Source organism: Liolophura sinensis, chromosome 1 (genome assembly GCF_032854445.1).
Source record: "Liolophura sinensis isolate JHLJ2023 chromosome 1, CUHK_Ljap_v2, whole genome shotgun sequence".
In the NCBI taxonomy this organism is placed as follows: domain Eukaryota; kingdom Metazoa; phylum Mollusca; class Polyplacophora; order Chitonida; family Chitonidae; genus Liolophura; species Liolophura sinensis.
Window position 1 is genome coordinate 38,961,357 of NC_088295.1, and position 19,214 is coordinate 38,980,570.

General features: G+C 38.5%; 3 protein-coding genes across 3 annotated transcripts; all 3 read right to left on the minus strand.

Moving 5' to 3' along the window:
* Nucleotides 1-6,618: 6,618 nt before the first annotated feature.
* On the minus strand, nucleotides 6,619-7,995 carry LOC135482098 (uncharacterized). The gene has a single exon (XM_064761937.1). The coding sequence runs from the start codon at nucleotides 7,692-7,694 to the stop codon at nucleotides 6,669-6,671; it is 1,026 nt and encodes a 341-aa protein (XP_064618007.1). The 5' UTR covers nucleotides 7,695-7,995; the 3' UTR covers nucleotides 6,619-6,668.
* A 1,366-nt stretch (nucleotides 7,996-9,361) lies between these two features.
* LOC135482099 (zinc finger protein 593-like) lies at nucleotides 9,362-11,715 on the minus strand. The gene is made up of 3 exons (XM_064761938.1): nucleotides 11,474-11,715; nucleotides 10,081-10,143; nucleotides 9,362-9,655 (listed from the first exon to the last, which is right to left on the minus strand). Exons 1-3 carry the CDS (start codon nucleotides 11,665-11,667, stop codon nucleotides 9,508-9,510), a joined length of 405 nt encoding a protein of 134 aa, XP_064618008.1. The 5' UTR covers nucleotides 11,668-11,715; the 3' UTR covers nucleotides 9,362-9,507.
* A 1,338-nt stretch (nucleotides 11,716-13,053) lies between these two features.
* On the minus strand, nucleotides 13,054-17,827 carry LOC135476605 (IST1 homolog). The gene is made up of 3 exons (XM_064756688.1): nucleotides 17,424-17,827; nucleotides 16,350-16,776; nucleotides 13,054-14,770 (listed from the first exon to the last, which is right to left on the minus strand). Exons 1-3 carry the CDS (start codon nucleotides 17,690-17,692, stop codon nucleotides 14,363-14,365), a joined length of 1,104 nt encoding a protein of 367 aa, XP_064612758.1. The 5' UTR covers nucleotides 17,693-17,827; the 3' UTR covers nucleotides 13,054-14,362.
* Between the last annotated feature and the right edge of the window lie 1,387 nt (nucleotides 17,828-19,214).

The window sequence follows — 19,214 nt, forward strand, 5'->3', positions numbered from 1 at the left end:
CTGTTAGCGATTTTCCACGGCGAATGGTCCGAGCATTGACGGCCGGTACTTCGGACAGCCTCTCCATGTCTTCCTTAACAACCCAATAGAAACTATATTGATCACAACTTTTACCCGTCAATTAGCTGGAGAACGCTAAAATACATCCCGCGCCCGTATACGTGAAAAATTGCGCCAATAAAAATAGGTCTTGATGCTGATATGGGTGGATGGAGTGGTTAGACCATCTGTGGTGGTTCTCCTGTTATAATAACTTTACACGCTAATATTACCCTTAGTCACCTATAGCCACTGTTGTCTTCCACGTTGTTTTACGTTATACCCTATACCCTCACGACGACGAACGAGAACTTTAGCTGCTTAAAGCCTCATACATGTTTTACGGGTTTCAAATGGGGACAATGGGGCCATAAATAATTTCTCTGACATTCCAGTAAGATCACTGGAACGTCAGCGGATGGCTATAACTCCATGCTGAAGACGTCCTGGGTTTAATGCCCACAGTCAAACATACAATTGCTAAGACCGAAATAGCTTTCTCTATATATTTATTGTCGATGCAGTGTTGATTTTGCCTCTGTAAAATGAACGAGGACGATGAAAGGATGGGGACAGGAAGTAAGAAGGGAAACTTTCATCTGGCAGAAACGATTTCTGTTTTTCATGGCGGTGTGTTCTGACCTTTGACGCTATGACAACCAACATCTCCACATTAAATAGTTTGCATTTTAACAAAACCTCGCCAAATAATTCACCTTACTCTGTAAGTGTCATGAAAGTAAAACTATAGATATATGAATATGTGCATATAGTTTAACAGTTTTCGTACACAGAAATGTTCATATATCATCTAATACGGGATCATGCTGCGCAGTAAAATCTGACTTTAAGTAAACATATCCCTGTATGATGATAAATAATTAGGTCTAACAGAATTATACACGCTCCTTCAATTATAGTCCGAATAATAGTAGGACGATGCTAATTAGACAATGTCAATATCTTTTCTCTGTTGCCTTTGTCAATACGCTGGGACGGCTAACATCGGTCATTGTGTATATCCGATTCAACCAGGCTGACCTGTAATCAAATGTGCTGGTCAATACAGCGGTCTCTAACTGGGTCAAAGAGACCGATGCTCTTTGCAAATTATAGGTCATCGATTGACTTACGCTATTGTCTATGTATACACCACAAATTATTCCGGTTTACACAAAAGACGCAGAAAAATGTATTTTGGTATCGACCAAAACTCATGTTCTCTTTATATCATAAATATTCATGTCCTCTTTGTGATATAAATATTCATGCATGCATCAGCGGAGAGTCGCTACTTCTGCTTTCTGTAAGCTTCGACCTAGCATTTGCTATTCACATCATTACAAGATCATGCATTTTATATATATGTTTTTAATTATGCCATACAACACGATTATTCTTTAATCTAGGCGCGAAAACAGACATTCTTACTAGCTGTCAACCAAAATGGACGCTCTGGGTCAAAAATCCCAAGGTCAGTTCCCAAAGCAACTTTCAACACGAATCACAAAAGAAGAAAAGAAAGGAAGTGTATAAATTACGAAATTTGAACTGATTACTGAAAATAGAAGCAGTCAACAGTTTTCATTGGTGAGGGAAAGGTTCGAGGAATATTCTAGGCGAATGAAATGAATCAGCGTACCGGTAGATAAATATTGTGCGTGCTAGTTCATCTTGTCGATGATCAAAATATGTTTTGATCTTTGATTGCAAAAGATTTTGTATCCAACGTGACGATCTAATTCCATACAGTGAATTTATTCGGCCCTTAGCCATATATTGATAGGAGTATTTATTTATTTATTTATTTGATTGGTGTTTTACGCCGTACTCAAGAATATTTCACTTATACGACAGCGGCCAGCATTATGGTGGGTGGAAACCGGGCACAGCCCGGGGGAAACCCACGACCATCCGCAGGTTGCTGTCAGACCTTCCCACGTACGGCCGGAGAGGAAGCCAGCATGAACTGGACTTGAACTCACAGCGACCGCATTGGTGAGAGACTCCTGGGTCATTACGCTGCGCTAGCGCGCTAACCGACTGAGCCACGGAGGCCCCTTTGATAGGAGTAAAACGTTACTTAAATAAATACAACACTATACGCAATCCCTAAGTTGTTAACGGTTTTCATCTTCAGTCATGCAGTAAATAAATGAGAATGTTTACACCTTACTATGTCTCTATCACGTTTTAAAACCAGATAAACATTTGATTGGATTTATTTACCTGGCTTATTACGCCTTACTCAAGAATATTTCACTTATACGACGTCGGCCAGCATCATGGTGAGAGAAAACCGAGCAGAGCACTGGGGAAACCCACTACCATCTGCAGGTTGCTGAGAGACCTTCCAGCGTACCATTTGACTTGAATCAACATATCCAATTCCATGTGCCTCGCTAATACCAATCCACAAATATTTACTGTTCTTCATTTTTGGGGCCTCCGTGACCAGAGCGTGCTATAGTGCAGCACAGAGGCACAGAAGCCTCTCACCAATCCGGTCGGAGCGAGCCAAACTCACGTTGCTTCTGTTTGTTTCCTCCGGGCTCTGCCCGCTTTACACCCACCAAATAATGCTAGCCGCCATTGTATATATATATACGTGAAATATTCTGCAGTACGGCGTAAAACACCAATCATAAAAGTAAATAGCAACAGGAGTTCAGGTGAACACAATATACGTATAAAACAACTTCATGGGTATTGATGATAGGTTTTAGTATTAAAGTATAATCCGAAAAGTTCACATGAAACATCATCACGTCTGTATCTATGTAAAAAAAAAATGCATATGGAAAACAATAGGAGATATAGCCCGGACACAAATACGGACTAACAGACATATGTGGGTCCCGACAAATCTTCACCTCTGCATCTGTGCATCCACCAAGAATAAAATTTGAATATGGAAAACCATTAGAGTTGTAATCTGAACACTAGGTTTATGCCAATATAGCTATATACTAGACATCAGGGAAATAGAAATCTGGTTACCATGGCAACCACAGAAATGGACAAACGTTAATCGCGACACATCATCATCTGTGTATCTATATATCCACCAAAAAATTGAAACTCTATGTAGAAAAGAGTTGCTCTAGTGATCTGGTGACCATGGCAAGCGCTGAAACGGACGAATGTGAGTCGCGACACAATGTCATCTATGTATCGACAGTTGCAGTTGCAGGCCCGGAGTATATAATGGTGATCTGGTTACCAAGACAACAGTGGAAATAAACGAACGTGAGTCATGGCACATCACACATCCGTAAATACATGCATGTAGCCACCAAAAATTAAAACTGCACAAGGAAAACAGTTTGATATATAGCCTGGACACAAATACAGACCGACAGACGGACGAAATCGCTATAATATAAAACGGTCCGCCATATAAAAAGTAAATAAATAAATATTCGACTGTTCTTATGACGAGCTCAGATTTATTGTAAATGAACTTGCAAAACGGTTCACATCAACGTGTTGGCAGAAAAATAAGAATTTGTTAGCTTGATGTTCAACGTCACTTTCGACAATAGGCTACTTCAGTCCTATCCCGATTGCGCTTCCTTAACCTGTCTCATTGCGGACATGTCGATACAAAACAAATGGCATTTAAGTCTACACTAAAGCTGACACGGGGCTTATGTCCCGTATTCTAGACTTTTGAACAAGTGGCACCAGAGATTTAACTGACCTATCCCCTATCCCGCCATACAAGGGGGTTACCAAGCTGGTCAGTACCTATTTTAAAGCCACGGACATGCGTACGTTTTACATGCCTGTAAAATTGTCGTTCTCAAATATTTGCTTTTCTTCATAATGAACCCCTAGGTTGAAAAAAAAAACAACAAAAAAAAAAAACAAAAACAAATATAATATCAGCTCACATTGTAGATTTGGAATAGCAAGGTTACCAAAGAGCTTGTCTGTCGGAGGAACATGAACGCAAAACTTCAACTCAATAAAAGTCTTAATATTTACCTTATCACGTATTATAATACACAACAGAGTTCCTGTGCTTTACATGTTTTCAAAACATGAGCTCAATACTGGAGATACAACTTCTAACATTTACCTTAATATTGACTCTACTATACACAAGACACTAAGTCGTTAATTTCATACAAATTACACACGATTAATAATATGCACATAGGTCATTAACTATGGAACATCCGTCTTGTGTTATTGTGTTTTACAAATATGTAAAACTGGAGATCGATACATACAATACTTTTTAAGACACTACCCCTTACAGTTACTTTAACATTGCATGCATTCAGAGTTGTGGTACGATAAAATACACAGAGATGACCATACAAGGCCGGCGTATATCCCGAAGGTATCTGTTGTAGCAGACCAGTCCCAAGGCTTACTCATTTACAGTACAGGCGCTATACTGCTTCGTTGGAGCATCATGAAGAAGACACCAGACATGATGCCATATACAGTAAATATACACATGGACATCGTTTCGACGATGACACTTGGCCAGTAACCACCCCTTACGCTGAGCAGGTTTTATTCCAATCATGAGAGTATGGTGAGATGGTTATCTGATTAGATAGTAACGTTGAAAATGGAATTGCTGTTCTGGGCCGTCTCATGAAGGGTACTTGACGTTATGTTGAGCTTAGCTAGGTGCATTTTACATTTCTACAACACATAACTCGCTCTACACATTTTATTATCATGCAATTTAAACACATTACTTGACAGTGAACGGTAAACATATACCTGGGAAATTGACACAGGTTTGTTAAATTTTTATTTACAGTTTTTTCTTTTATAAATGCAAGATAAATTCAGACACATTTTTAACACGGACAGATTTTTTTTACATAAAAGCACTTTCACTGGTACATGATTTGTGAGGCATATCATATGCAGAATTGTGGGTACAACTGGCGTAAATTGTAAAATCCCCATTTACAGACCGACTTCAACATTCTACATGAACATACGAAATTTTCAAATGGTCGAAATTCCTTTAAAAAGTTTACCATCAAGAGGTCAATTTGAGTCACACGTAGTTTTGGATTCCTGTAAGAAAAAGCCCTACTTCGAAATCAAACGAGTACGTTTACATTATATTTTATAAATCATAAATTGCAGATTATTATAATTTACAACTTATAATTTCCTAAACGAAATTTAAGAGAGCATTATAATAAGTTCTTGCTTGAAGTAATATACATCACGCACGAAAAATAAAATATTTCAGCTTTAAAATGATCTCGAAATAATATTCGAAAGTATTGTATATGCATAAACAAGCAAAAAGTTGCAAGAAAATTGTCGAAGTCGAGTAAACAGATGCATACAAACCCCAAAAAACACTTCTGGGGCCATACTTAGCTCATTCCAATTATAAAGTAAAATTTCAGTAGAAACACACTTCGTTAAGATCCTATCAATAAGTTAAGGACAGAAAACAATGCGTCTAGGACCAGATTGTCAAAATTCATTGAGTTCAATGTTTTCTGAAAACCAACGAAAGACAGTATAACTCGAAACTTGGGGGATACTTATCATCTATCAGCCCTACTTCGAAATCAAACGTGTACGCTCACATTATAATTTATAAATTGCAGTGTATTACGATTTATAACTTATAAGTTCCGAAACGAAATTTTAAGACAGCTCTATAATCAGTTTTTGCTTGAAGTAATATACATCACGCACGAAAAATAAAACGTTTCATCTCTGAAAGGATCTCGAAATAATATTCGAAAGTACTGTACATGCATAAACAAGCAAAAAGATACAAGTTCATGTAGAATTGTTGAAGTCGAGTAAACAGATGCATACAAACATCAACAAACACTTCTGGGGCCATGTTGTAAACCATACTTAGCTCATTCCAATCATAAAGTAAAATTTCAGTAGAAACACACTTCGTTAAGATCCTGTCAATAACTTAAGGACAGAAAACAATGCGTCTAGGACCAGATTGTCACAACTCATTGAGTTCAGTATTTTCTGATAACAGACACCCGATCCAGCAAAACACAGTAAAACTCGAAATCTGGGGGATATTTATCATCTATCGGCGAAAACGAAAACACAGTACAGGGAGAGAAACACAGATGATAAATATCTCACAGCGCACGAAAAAAGGTGACAAAACTTAACAAAATTGTGTCTTTACAGAAATGACGGCCAGCCATAGTACAAAGATCGTGCGAAAATGATCAACTCATCCTGATCACAGTGACACATAACTTAAAAGAAACGAAAGACCAGGAAAACATGAAATACAATTCAGCCAACGGAAACAATCGTAGTCGAAAGTTGTTCGAATAAACAACAGAAATGTATATCATTCCAAAAACGAAAGATTTCTTACATAGAAAAAATGGAAATAACTTGAAATGTAAGTAAGGGCTGCAAGAATATGCGAGAAAATAACATATCCCTTTCCTTATCTGTGATTTCGATTTTCAAGAAAAGCACTTCTTGCCATCCTTTGCAAGGGTTCTTTAAATCTCGGAACACAAATATTGCCGCAACTTTGTAAGTTAGCAAAATATCGTTAACGAAACCAACAAACATAATATTTACATTGGCACGTAAGAGTTAAATAATCAGGAACAAAGGACATTTCTCCTGGACTTCTCTCAGAGGAAACTGGTAACACTGGTTTGTGTGACGGTATACTTGTCTCTGTTTGTCACTAACGTGGACGAGCCGATTCGGGTGGAAATGGGGTCCATGGGAGAAAAGTGTCGATCCCGTGGGCCATTCATCATGTATATTCCCGAGTCAGATTTGATTCGGTAATAGGAGTTGCCACTCTTTCCAGACGTGGAACGTTCCTTATGGTGCCGAAGTCCATCCAGATATGCACAAACCTTTTCCTGGTAAGAATTCTGTTCCAGAGGAATTTGTGGAAGAAATGACTTCTCATCTATCTGACGTTTCCTAGGGAAGTAGTAGTTCTCCATCTCTTCGGGGTTGTCAAACATCCTCGGTTGTTTGTGGTTCGTCGCGAAGTTGTTTCTCTTGTTCAAATAGTCTGTTTTAACGTTTAGGTAATTATTAACCTTGTCCACGTTAAGGAACTTTTCTGTTCTGGCGCGGAAAAAGGCGGATATTGAACTATCAGATTTACACTTGTTGAATTTGAGAGAAGCAGACGACATAGTGCTTGAGACTTCATTCTTCTTCTGGTTTTTGATGATTTTTCTCGCGGGAAAATGCGAAGTGGCTTTGTCATACGACGGTCTAATGGACATGTGGTTCTGAATATCAATCTGATTGGTCACCGCTTTCGGTTTGGTAGAACTGGACATACGAGGAGTCATGCTGGCCGTATTGTAAAACGATATGTTATTCCGCAATGGCTTTTGCTGCTTTTGTTGACATTTTATGGACAAATTTTTCGATAGATCCGCCACTTCTTGTTCGCGACATCGCTGAGAAATGTCGTGCAGCATTTGCTGGTGCTTGCCCAAGCGTCGCTTCTCGAAGCTGTCAGAAAGTTCCAAAATGGCCGCCTTTTCTGGTGTGGGTAAACGACGGTTCCGTGCTCGGATTTCGTTCACATCGTGGATCAAGTTACATTTCTTTCGATCCGAGTCATTCCTTGGCGATGTCGGTGGATCATTGACCGGAATGGTGGTTTGGAACAACTTGGCCACCATTATGCTCGGATTTCATCAATTCTTTCTTTTATCCAGTTGCGTTCGGTGCCTTATCCAATATTTTCCCCAATTTCCAGAGAGTACATATCGGTAGGTTTTCGTGTACATTACACCTCAGCCTGGTAAAAGCGTATAGGTCTTCACTGTTGGATAGCTAAACACAAACTGTCGCCACTACAAACTTTGGCTATGCTGTACGCCAAGATTAACACAGCATTCGTCGGTCAGATTACACGGGATTTAAGAACAAAGTCTTCAAATCTACTTACTTAACGGACCATAGACTAAGTCCTGAACGCTCTATGTGCTAGTTTGCAGCAGGTTTCCGTGTAACTGGAGGTCACACACAACTTAAAGACGCAAGGCCATGCAGGCTTTTACCTTCAAATTAAACAACCAATCTGTTATATATCCACTTATATATATATCTTTGCCTTGACTCTGGCTTATTATACCGGATAAACCCGTAACTTGGTGTTTTCGTGCACCATACATTATATAAAAATAACGCACAAGTAGTTTTACCAACACAAAACATTCACTAGACCATTTTATGATTCACAAATGAACAGCAAAAGTGAAAGGCTAACCCATCTCATTTTTTGGTACCTGACAAAGTGAACACAACATTTTCCTACACAAATACAGTTTTCGCTCTTTATTCGTTTGTTTTTGCATCTTGTTTTATGAAACAAATCTTCAACAAATAAAATTTATTTACGATTTATTTGACTTTATTTTTACACTGTACTCAAGAATATTTCACTTATACGACGGCGGCCAGCATTATGGTGGGAGGAAACCAGGCAGAGCCCAGAGGAAACCGACGACCAGATTCCTGGCAGACCTTCCCACGCAGGGCCGGAGAGGAAGCCAGCATGAGCTGGATCAGAGGAGGTACAAATACAATAAGACGTTCATGTAAAGTTGAAGTTCATTATTCTGGGATAGTCTTCCTTAAGCACATGAACATATCTTAACACATTCTTTTCATCAATTCAAATGACCAAATGACTGGCGTCAAGAATATTTCATTTATATGAGGGCGACAAGGCAGTCAGAGTGCAGGAATTCGCAATGGCGAATACCGAGAGTAAAGCGCCATACTATTCATTTTTTGCTCTGTTCTAATCATGTCATATTATATATCATAATCATCAAGAGCATTGGGCAGTTGGTCAGGTATGCTGGAAGAGAGTCAAGCACATCAGGCTAAAGCTTGTAATCAGTAAATCTGAATAGAAGCAAAAGGAGGCAGATTTTTTAGCATACCTTTAATAAATGTACACCCATATGCAAAGATTAACCTACTTATGATTAACATCGACCAATAGACGTTGTGGGAAAATTCTGAATTGCTTAGTACAGCTACACATTGTCTGCTCTAAATAGAAGTCTTCTTTTTGTCTCGTACCTGTTGTTCTGATGATCTGGGATGGCTGATACAAATTAATTACCCACAATAAAGATTTCAGCATCATTGCTGTACATGTACAAAGCATCAGCATCTAACATTGGAACTGAACATGATCAGTAAATGAGGTGTCTGATATCCCGTACACTGCATCAGTAATATAAACAGACCAGATATTGGGCTGTTTATTCTACATTGTATATTGCACTGCCTAGGTATCCATGAGTCCAGTTGATTCTGCACTGTATATCGTACTGCCTCGGTATCCACGGGTCCTGTTGATTCTGCATTGTATATCGTACTGCCTCGGTATCCATGAGTCCAGTTGATTCTGCATTGTATATTGTACTGCCTAGGTATCCATGAGTCCAGTTGATTCTGCATTGTATATTGTACTGCCTAGGTATCCATGAGTCCTGTTGATTCTGTTGCATCTTTTGATGGCTGTGTTTGAACTTTGACCTTTTTGGGAGCCATGTAGGATCCCATTCCGGCTGCTCTTTCCGCCTCTTCCTGTGTGTAAGGTTCTATCTGCAGAGCCTTTATCCTGCATGAAAGACATTGATTTACTTGTACAAAAAACACAGTAAGTCAAAAACAAACACACATATCACCAAAATTTGGTTATCACGAGCTTATTTTAGGCTGATAAAGATAAAATACTGCTTCAGGATCACACCCAACACAAAATATACAAGGAGACAAGTAGGTAATACTTGTATCTGGGAAGATCTCTATACACAACTGTGCAGGGAGTCATATTTTGGTAAGACTTTACATGGTTTACACATCAGTCAACTTTTCTGTCAAAACATCTTGATTATGACATGTACTGTCCTTTTATAAGTTGAACACTGCAGGATGATTCTCACCATTTCAATGACAACTTATATGGTATCAACAATCTCATACCTGTTATATCAAACCAGTCATATTTATTCTATTAATCATAAATACACAAATTAAACATACCTCCTTTTGTGAGGCTTACTCCTAAAATGACTTTCTAAAGCAGCCTTGCTGATACAGTACTTCCTGGAAAGACAATCATAAACATCAAAACAATGAGCAACTTTTAGACACAGAAATACTATTTTCCACTTGAATTCTTTATACAATTTTCTTGTGTTGCTAACGTCAATGGTAATATATCTTCATACACAATCATTTAAACTTGCAAAACAATGAACCCTCTTTAGGAATCAATCATTTGAAAAAATAATCAAAATTTAAATGAATTATTCATATCAATAAATATTAAATGAATCATCAATATTGATAAAGGAAATACTGATATATATATTAATAACTGAAATATCTATATTGATATCATTAATTGAATTTTCAGTATTGGTTCAATGCTGGTAGTGTGTCCCCGCACCTTTCAACTGCCCTGAAGCAGAAACACTGGGAAACTCCGCTCCCCTAACATGTTTTCTCCACACCACCGCTGTAACTCACTAGGGATGAAATATCTCTCACTCTCTCACCTCAAAAAACAAATGAACTCATGTTCACGATACAGGATGCACTATTGGCAATGGTAACAGGGTATGTCATCTTAATTCCACATGGAATATGGTGATTTACGAATGTTAAAGATGACAACATGGTGATCACTTACTTGTTCACATGAGCGGGTGGTGGCATTTCGTTCCCAGTAAATTATAGCAGCGAACAAGGGAATACATGCTTAGGAAGCAGATTTTCCCCGTGTTTCTACTTCACGTGATGTGCACACTTATAGCGACGCCTAGTCCATCTAGATGAACTAATTAAGCGATAGCCCGTCCTAATTGAAACGAACTTCCAGTTTTGAACCGCATACACGATAGCATTTGCGATAATGGTGCAAACGTTAGTTCAGTAACGGTTGGAGCAGTTGTGCAGCGGTTATGTCTTCATAAATCATAACTTATGAACAAGGTTAAAATTTTGGAGACTGGAGGCGGGGGTTTTCAGCGACATTGTAACTTGTTGATCTGAGTCAGATTCATATATTTATCAGATTTAATTGATGCTAAATGTGGAGTAATTTGCATTATCTACGTCATCGCTTGACACCTCCTTGTTTATGGCCCAAAGCTAGCTGGACGCTCCTACCGTAATGCCCAGCTTCGGTCATATAGACTTCCCACGCGGACAATTTCACCTTAAAAAAAAACGGCTCGAACCCTACCTTAATTAATTTGCTCTCCACCGATTCCCTAAAATGCCCGAAATGCAATGCGTCAAAGCCAGCATTGGTAAAACATCTTTCAGCAGTAATCCAGCCGTTTAAACTTCCGAATGGGACAACTCACATCAACGGCTGCCATGTTTGGAATATTTTTTTCATCTTCTGGCTACCTGGTTTAGTACTTACGCGCAGTGTAGACAGTAGAACTGGCCAGCGCCTGCCTTGTCTAAATCAACGTCCTGATTCAGCAGCCTCTCACTGTTCTCCGGTCGCATGTCCACATGAATTTGGTCTAAGTCCTTGGTTTTTCGCTTAGTGCGATATTTCTCCTTCAACGGTTTGTCACCTTTATGTTGTTTTTTCCTTGCTATTCGTCCCATGTTTGTTCAGAAATCTGAACAACCGAACCAAAATGTGCGTCGAAATAAACCACGTGGCGGAAGTTGTGAAATTTGAAGGTTGCAACCTCACTTTCACAAGATCATTGAAAGGGGGATAACTCTCAATGCCTGACATGAGTCGTCAGTGACACATACCTATCTATATATCTGTTGGTGATGGGGAGTAATACGAAGTATTTTATGCTCTGTGCAAATTTCAACACAAAATTTGAACTTCCAAGTTTCTCGTGTTCATTAGTACTTTTTGTAGCACTTTTGACAAGTAACGACGTACTTTAGTTTCAGAAAGACTAATTTTAATCTATTTCTTTATTACCGGGTATGGGTACATTTTACACATAATAAGGATCTTTGCTTTATCTGTGAGGTCTCCTGTTTGAATTTAGCTCTCTTGGGTTTTGCCAATTGACAGACGTGACATATTGGTTTGTTTTTACTTTAGGCCGCTGAACTTGGGCTGCAAACATTGACAAAGACCATGATCACATTCCCCAAAATGAAATGGTCTAAAAAGAATGGCTTCTTTCGTTTCTAAAGCATATACATCTGAGCCAAGCTTCACAAAGATGTTGCACACGAATGATAATCACACATATAAGACAATGGTACGGTAATAGTGATGTACAAAACATCGCACGAGAAATGTACAATAAAAAAATGCCGTACGCCACCTTGCACAGGTGTAGCTAAGCCCATTTTCTGCAGAGTTGCTTTTCAGGTTTTCCTTTTATTACATGTAGGCCAACATATATATATATATATATATATATATATATATATATATGTCTGACTGCCCTCACTTCAGCATTGATTTTATGTATTTATTTATTTGATTGATGTTTTACGCCATACTCAAGAATATTTCACTTATACGACAGCGGCCAGCATTATGGTGGGAGGAAACCGAGCAGAGCCTGGGGGAAACCCAAAACCATCTGCAGGTTGCTGGCAAACCTTCCCACTTACGGCCGGAGAGGAAGCCAGCATGAGCTGGACTTGAACTCACAGCGACCGCATTGGTGAGAGGCCTCTGGGTCATTAAGCTGCGCTAGCGCGCTAACCAACTGAGCCACGGAGGCCCCCGCTTCAGTACTCAAGTTTTCTGTTTGAATTTAGGTCCCTTGGGTTCTGTTCACCTTTTTTCGTTCTTCAAGATGGTCACTGTGACATCAGTAAAATAACTTTTTATTATGGTAGGAAAGACCAATCAAATAAATACCAATAAAGGTCTCCTGTTTGCATTTATCTCCCTTGAATGCTTGCACACGTTCTTCATAACAATAACCACTAACACATTAATGATCAAATACCTTTCATAACTGCTGAAAAGAGCAATGAAATAAATGAAAATTATGGAGCCACAAATATAATAGCACGTATGTGTCCATTTACTTTATTATGTCAAAAATGAAAATATTTACAGATGCCAAAATTCTCATGTTTAGTGAAACACACTGTCCAGGCACAAACATATTGAACACGAAGAGACAATTCTGCTCACTAAAAGGAATTATATCCTATCTCATAGTACTTCTTTAACTAAAACAACTCTGCAATCAGGATGACATCACACATCAGGATTTATCACAAATAAAACTTAACTAGCAGAACATTATGTTATAATAGAAAATAATTGTGCTTTATAGATCAGAAGTAGGTTGAAGGTTAATTAGCCAGTAGAAGAATATATATATATACATATATGTAGTTTATGCTACCACTACATTCCATTAAACTGTATTGCCATACAATGAATTTTTACATGTAATTCTATTGATACAACTTTATTTGTAACATCGACCATCATTCTCCACTATGGCACTGCATTTTTTGTGTGCTGGTGACTTTGTGAGAAAAATGGCGTAAATGACAGAAACTATGATAGGCATGCACGAATGACGTCTACAGCTATAGTGCCATAATGTTACAGACAGGAAGGTTCACATTTAAAGCAAAAATTTCTATGCGTATCATACGAGAAAATTAATAATAACACCCCAAAAACTTATGAATGCCACGTAAGTGTTTGAATTTGAAAATCTTGTATAGCCTGCTTTTTTCTTTGATATAGAAATTTTGCTGTCCAAATGAAAAACAACCTGAGATATTGGTAAAAGGCTGGCTAAAATGTACTGTACTAGTACCGTAAACTGTTGGCAAGTCCCAGTACATTTTGTCAATATATTTTGTCAATATAACATATGGTAAAAATGAAACAATGTTGCCTGCAATTTTTTACATTCCATTTTATAATTAAGAGGTCATTTAAGAAATGGCCTGTTACTGGTTGTGTTTGGTCTGCTGTTCACCACTGGCAAGCTGCCATGGCTTGCCATGCAGAACGCGTGATCTGGACAAAACAAGGGGAAAATCGCACCCTGTTTAATACAAGAATTGGCTCATCTGCAAAAGACTAAAAAACTATAGATGATGATGCTAACCCATACAGAAAACAATGACCTGACACAAAGTAGGTTTGATTTCGCAATATTCGACATATACAGAGGTAATAAATAATAAATAATCAACTGCTACATGAATTTCGTATGTGTGGAAAATGCCACATTCATTAAGCAGATATTTCTGATTATTTCCAGTTCACAGGAGCACATATTTAATACATATTTTTAAATTATATACATCAATGTTATATAAAAAAGTGATCATTGAACGTTTATTTTCGCTTTTTCAGTTCTTCAAATCTTCTTGTAAGATCATCAAAATCTACGTCCTCGCCTCCAGCAGACGTCGTCCCAACAGAGTTGGGCAATGTGTTGTTAGGTACAGATGGCAGCTCTGGAAAGGTATCATCTGGTTTTGGCACTGTGGGCAGTTTTACTCCTCCTACTGGAGGTTTGAAGGCTGCTCCTGCAGCTGGCTGATTGTTGTACAGGTCATTGTAGGATGGGACAGGGTCGGCTGGGATGTTGGGTGGGGAAGAATATCCACCTGCTGCAATTCCTGGTGGGTATGGGGCATTGTAGCTGGCTGGGCCAGGAGGGTAAGGGGGTTTCTCAGATAAACTACCACCACTTGGAGCTGATGAGGGCAGGGGTGGAGGCACTTTACCCGCAGGAAATCCCTACAACAAGAAAATATTCACACAAAATGTATCTTCTGATCAGAAAAAAGTATCACTTACCTAATTTGTTTATATGAGAGACTGGATTCTTTTCCACATTTCAGTTACCAGTATTGAAATTTTATATTTTTCTAGATACACCTGTAATGTTTTAATCTGCAGTTATATTAGTTCAAAATTAACGCTGTCAGAAAGCTTAATGTAAAGTGGTCTTTCTATTCACAAAATGGTCAAAGGCTTGTATGATTTATAATTATTCAGTCGTAGGTTTCCCCAGCACTCTAGCTGGTTTCCTCCCACCATAACGCTGGCTGCTGTCGTATAAGTGAAATATTCTTCAGTATGGTGTAAAACACCGATAAAATAAATAACTCAATCCATAACTATCACAGACTTCTTTTTAGTATTTATATACAATAAACAAACTTTCTTGACTTTTTTTGTGACAGCAATTCAAAAAAGAGCGATGAGACCTTTAATGTAGAATGTACGTAACACTGAGAAGAACGAAAACAACAGGCTGATCAAAAATGATTCCAACGTTTCATGAAAATAAAAATGGGGCTGAAGAGGCTGGGAAATGAGAAAAGCATATTTCTGTTCTCTTCTTTTTTTTGCCAAAGCAGTAAACTTTTAGGGAATTTCTAGGGAATTCAGGTGGGATAGCAAATCTTATATACACAAATGAGAGACTCAAATCAAAGCCATATGTTTAATAATGTCGTAAGGTAGCATACATTTTTAGTTTCCAGCCATCCATAAAGTACTTTATTCATTTCAGGGCTCCATCCTACTGATGGGTATTTGCTCATCTATTTCAAACATGAGTAAAATGTGTATCAGATGAGTAAACTAAAATGGTTAATTTGTGATTTGAAATTTTTGTAACAGCATAAAAGTGCTTCATTTGACACGATTCTGTATTACTCGCACTCAAATACACAAGCTATCTGGAGCCCTTGTAACTGATATAAAAATTTGCCTAAACCAGTCTATTTTTAGAGGCAAATACATTAAATAAAAAATAGATAAACACAGTTACTTTTGGTCTTGAAACATACACCTTCCAATCGAACCTCAAAACACCCTTCTATGATCAATAGAACCCTTAGGTTTGGGCAAAATGAGGGACTCCATCATGGACAAAATTTTATGTCAAATACAGTGTAACTTTTGTTAATCAAACTTATGAATTGGAGATAATAAGGCACTATCTCACCTAAGTGCATCTATATACCAACATTATACACTGACTGTGTATATTTGAAAGTTTTGCGCATATATTACCTTTTGTACATCAGGTAAAATTGGAAATACCAAAAAAAAAACTTAATTATCACGTAAAAGCAAAAATACCTTGCCAGAGAGAGGCATTTCACGAAGGTGACTAAGCTATTAGAGGAGAGGTATAGAAAATTAGTTTGGATGGCTGGAGCTGATATAAGTACAAAATCCACTGTATATTCTCTTTAAGTTAGCTTCATGATCCCAGTGCCTTCCACCGAGGTTCTCAATGTTTATTTTATGAAGTAATGCAATGTTAACCTGAAATCAGAGCATGCAGTACCAGGTGCTATACCTGTGGCTGAGGATAGGCAGCACCTGCAGGCTGGGGCTGCATGACGGTCATACCACCCCCACCTCCACTGCCACCCCCAGGCTTCTTCCCATCATCCTGAATGTCAATCAGCAAATTCTCTGCCGCATATATCTCATCCTGCTGCATCACTGATGGATCGGGCTCGAACGGAACGCTGTATGTCCGTGCAATTTCAATCATATATCTCTCCACTAAGATCTTTGGAGGAGCCTGAACACCCAGCTTGTGCATGACTTTTTCACTGACATTACTCAGCATGTTCGCCCTACAAGCCTGCTGGAATTCCTTCCCGTACTTGGCTCCAAATTCATCAGAAATAGCTTTCATCTCTGGCACATCTGTTTGCAAACGAGGTGTGGCCCAGATCAAGGTTGCTATGGATTCTTCAAGCCCAGGATCTAGTTCTCTGGAAAAAAATAAACAACAAGAAAATCAGACTTAGACTTACCTGACCTGATATCCACAAGACCATTTTTCCTCCTATGCCTTTCCATATTACCATAATTGACAATAAAGAGTATTTGCCTTCTGCAGACATTCTGTGACAGCTATGGGGTTTTATGAGCAAGAGTAACTTTCATTTAGACATGCACGGAAGAATATGAATGATTTATATCCTCATATCAGTTCACAACTTACAAGTACTCTTAGGTATGTCAAACCAAGAAATGCAGAGTAAAGTTACCTGCCTTCCCAGATTCTCTTATCCCCGCCTACTCTCAATATCAGATATTACTGATTATGTTTGAGTTTCTTATTTGGCCCAGGAATGACACATAATACCATGGGCGTATATAAATAGATGGAAATCTATTTATAGATCTACCTAACAACATAATGACAATCATTTCCAATAGCCACTCTTTTAAAACTCCTTTTAACCAATGGACATCATTAATAATTTATGTTGATAGTCACAACATCTTACCTCATGAAAAGTAACACCTATATCTGAAGACAGGTCTACCACCTTTTCACAAAATTAGCAAGGCAACTTGTCACACTATCTTAATTGTTACAGAAAGTTAAATAAAACCCAAATGAAATACGTACTTTTGTGTTTGAATCAAACCGAATCTGGCCAGAAGCAAATCGCTGTACATTTCAAGTAGCTCCATAGCTTCCACCAGATAATCCTCTCTGATGATGTGTTCAACTCGTATCCTCGCACGGTCTTCTTTTCCAGCCACAATATAATCAGCGATTTCCTTCCGCGCTTTTTGCGCCAACTCGGTTTTCTTCTTTTCCAGTAATTTCAGACGGTTGATCGTCAACCGTAAATTTGTTTTCAGTTTGTTGTAGTTAGCGCCGGACTTAAACATTTCGACGATTGGTTAGTTCACTGCTTTCTTCAAAAATGTCTTTTTCAGGATATAAAATCTTCTGATGAACTGTCACACTATAAAATGTCTCACCGAGATCATGTGGTGATGAATCCTGTTGTTTGGTTATTGCATCTGACGTCACGCGCCTTTCATTTCCGCGTGCTCCGCAGAAAGTGAATCGACGGTTATCTCCCTTCCAAAAGTGACAGCTGGCAAAACTTGTAAGCTGATGTTGTTTACTTTGTGAGTCTGTTCTCAAGGGCAAAGGTAAATTAGCACATTTTTCTTGGACATTGAATTGCGAAAAGTTCCAAGCTAAAAGCTGCTTAACATTTATTGCCTATAATGGCGTGAGTACTGTGTATCAACGGCTGGCATAGGTCACGCGTTATATATACGATCGGCTCACAGGGGTTCTCATCTTCTCGTAGCAGTATTCCAATATTAGATCGTTCACTATGTGTTCAGAGATACATAGTTTAAAAGATGAGAACTCCTGGGTGAGCTTGGCTGACGGTCACTTTTTGTTCGTAGGTCTACACGTAATTGGTACGTGTAAGATTTGTCATTTATAGATTTGTAACAAGGTGGCCTACCGAAACCAAACTGGTGTTAGGCCTAGTTGCGGAATGTATAACTCTTAAATCGAGCTACACGATTTAAGATTTACATTCCGCAACTAAACTGGTGTATAATAATAAATTTGGATGATGTCTTGTGTGCCGGTAGCTCCACGAGCGAAGCTGACGCCTGATTTAATAATGTAGGCTACTAACGTACCGAGCAGGTCAATACTGCTTGGTGGTTAGTAGGCCTACATGGATCACCAGATCAGCCGAGACACACGTACAGCTAATGTAGGCCAGGCGTGACCCGACTCATGCATGATTCACAAATATATATTGTTTTGTTTGATTTTCAGTTGAAATCTTTCCTCGTAAAAAAGCAAACGAAGGACTCGATCATGGAATTTGTTTTCGAAGGCGTCAAACCTGAATGTCTCTATGGCCGTTTTTTCAACGCAGATCTCGACAGAGACGCTGGTATTCTTATGATAAAAGAATTTTTTCAACAGCATAAAGCTAGCGACTCTGCTACGAGTATTTTGGACAGAAAGAATATCAAAGTTACGTTTATCAAAATGGAAGAGGATTATTGCAAGACAAGAATCGTTGGGAAACCTGTATGTATCGGATGTCGTGATTGTTTACTTCTGTTTCAATACATAACAATTGATTGTCGTTTTATTCGGTTTTTCTTGGTGAATGTTTTGGCGGGAAATGTTATATATTTTGAAGATACCCAGCGTTTTTTTAACCGAGACATGGCATCTGTAAGCCCTTTGGAAAGTATCGTATGTCCTGACAAGAAAACCATTCTCATACGACTGCCACAAACAGTGCTGACATGCCGAAAATGGTCCAAACTGATGCAGGTTGAATATTCCCAGGCACCCTCACGGGTGCAGAACGTTCCAAACGAGGTTAACAAAGATGGCAGCTTTTCTATTTCCGGTACC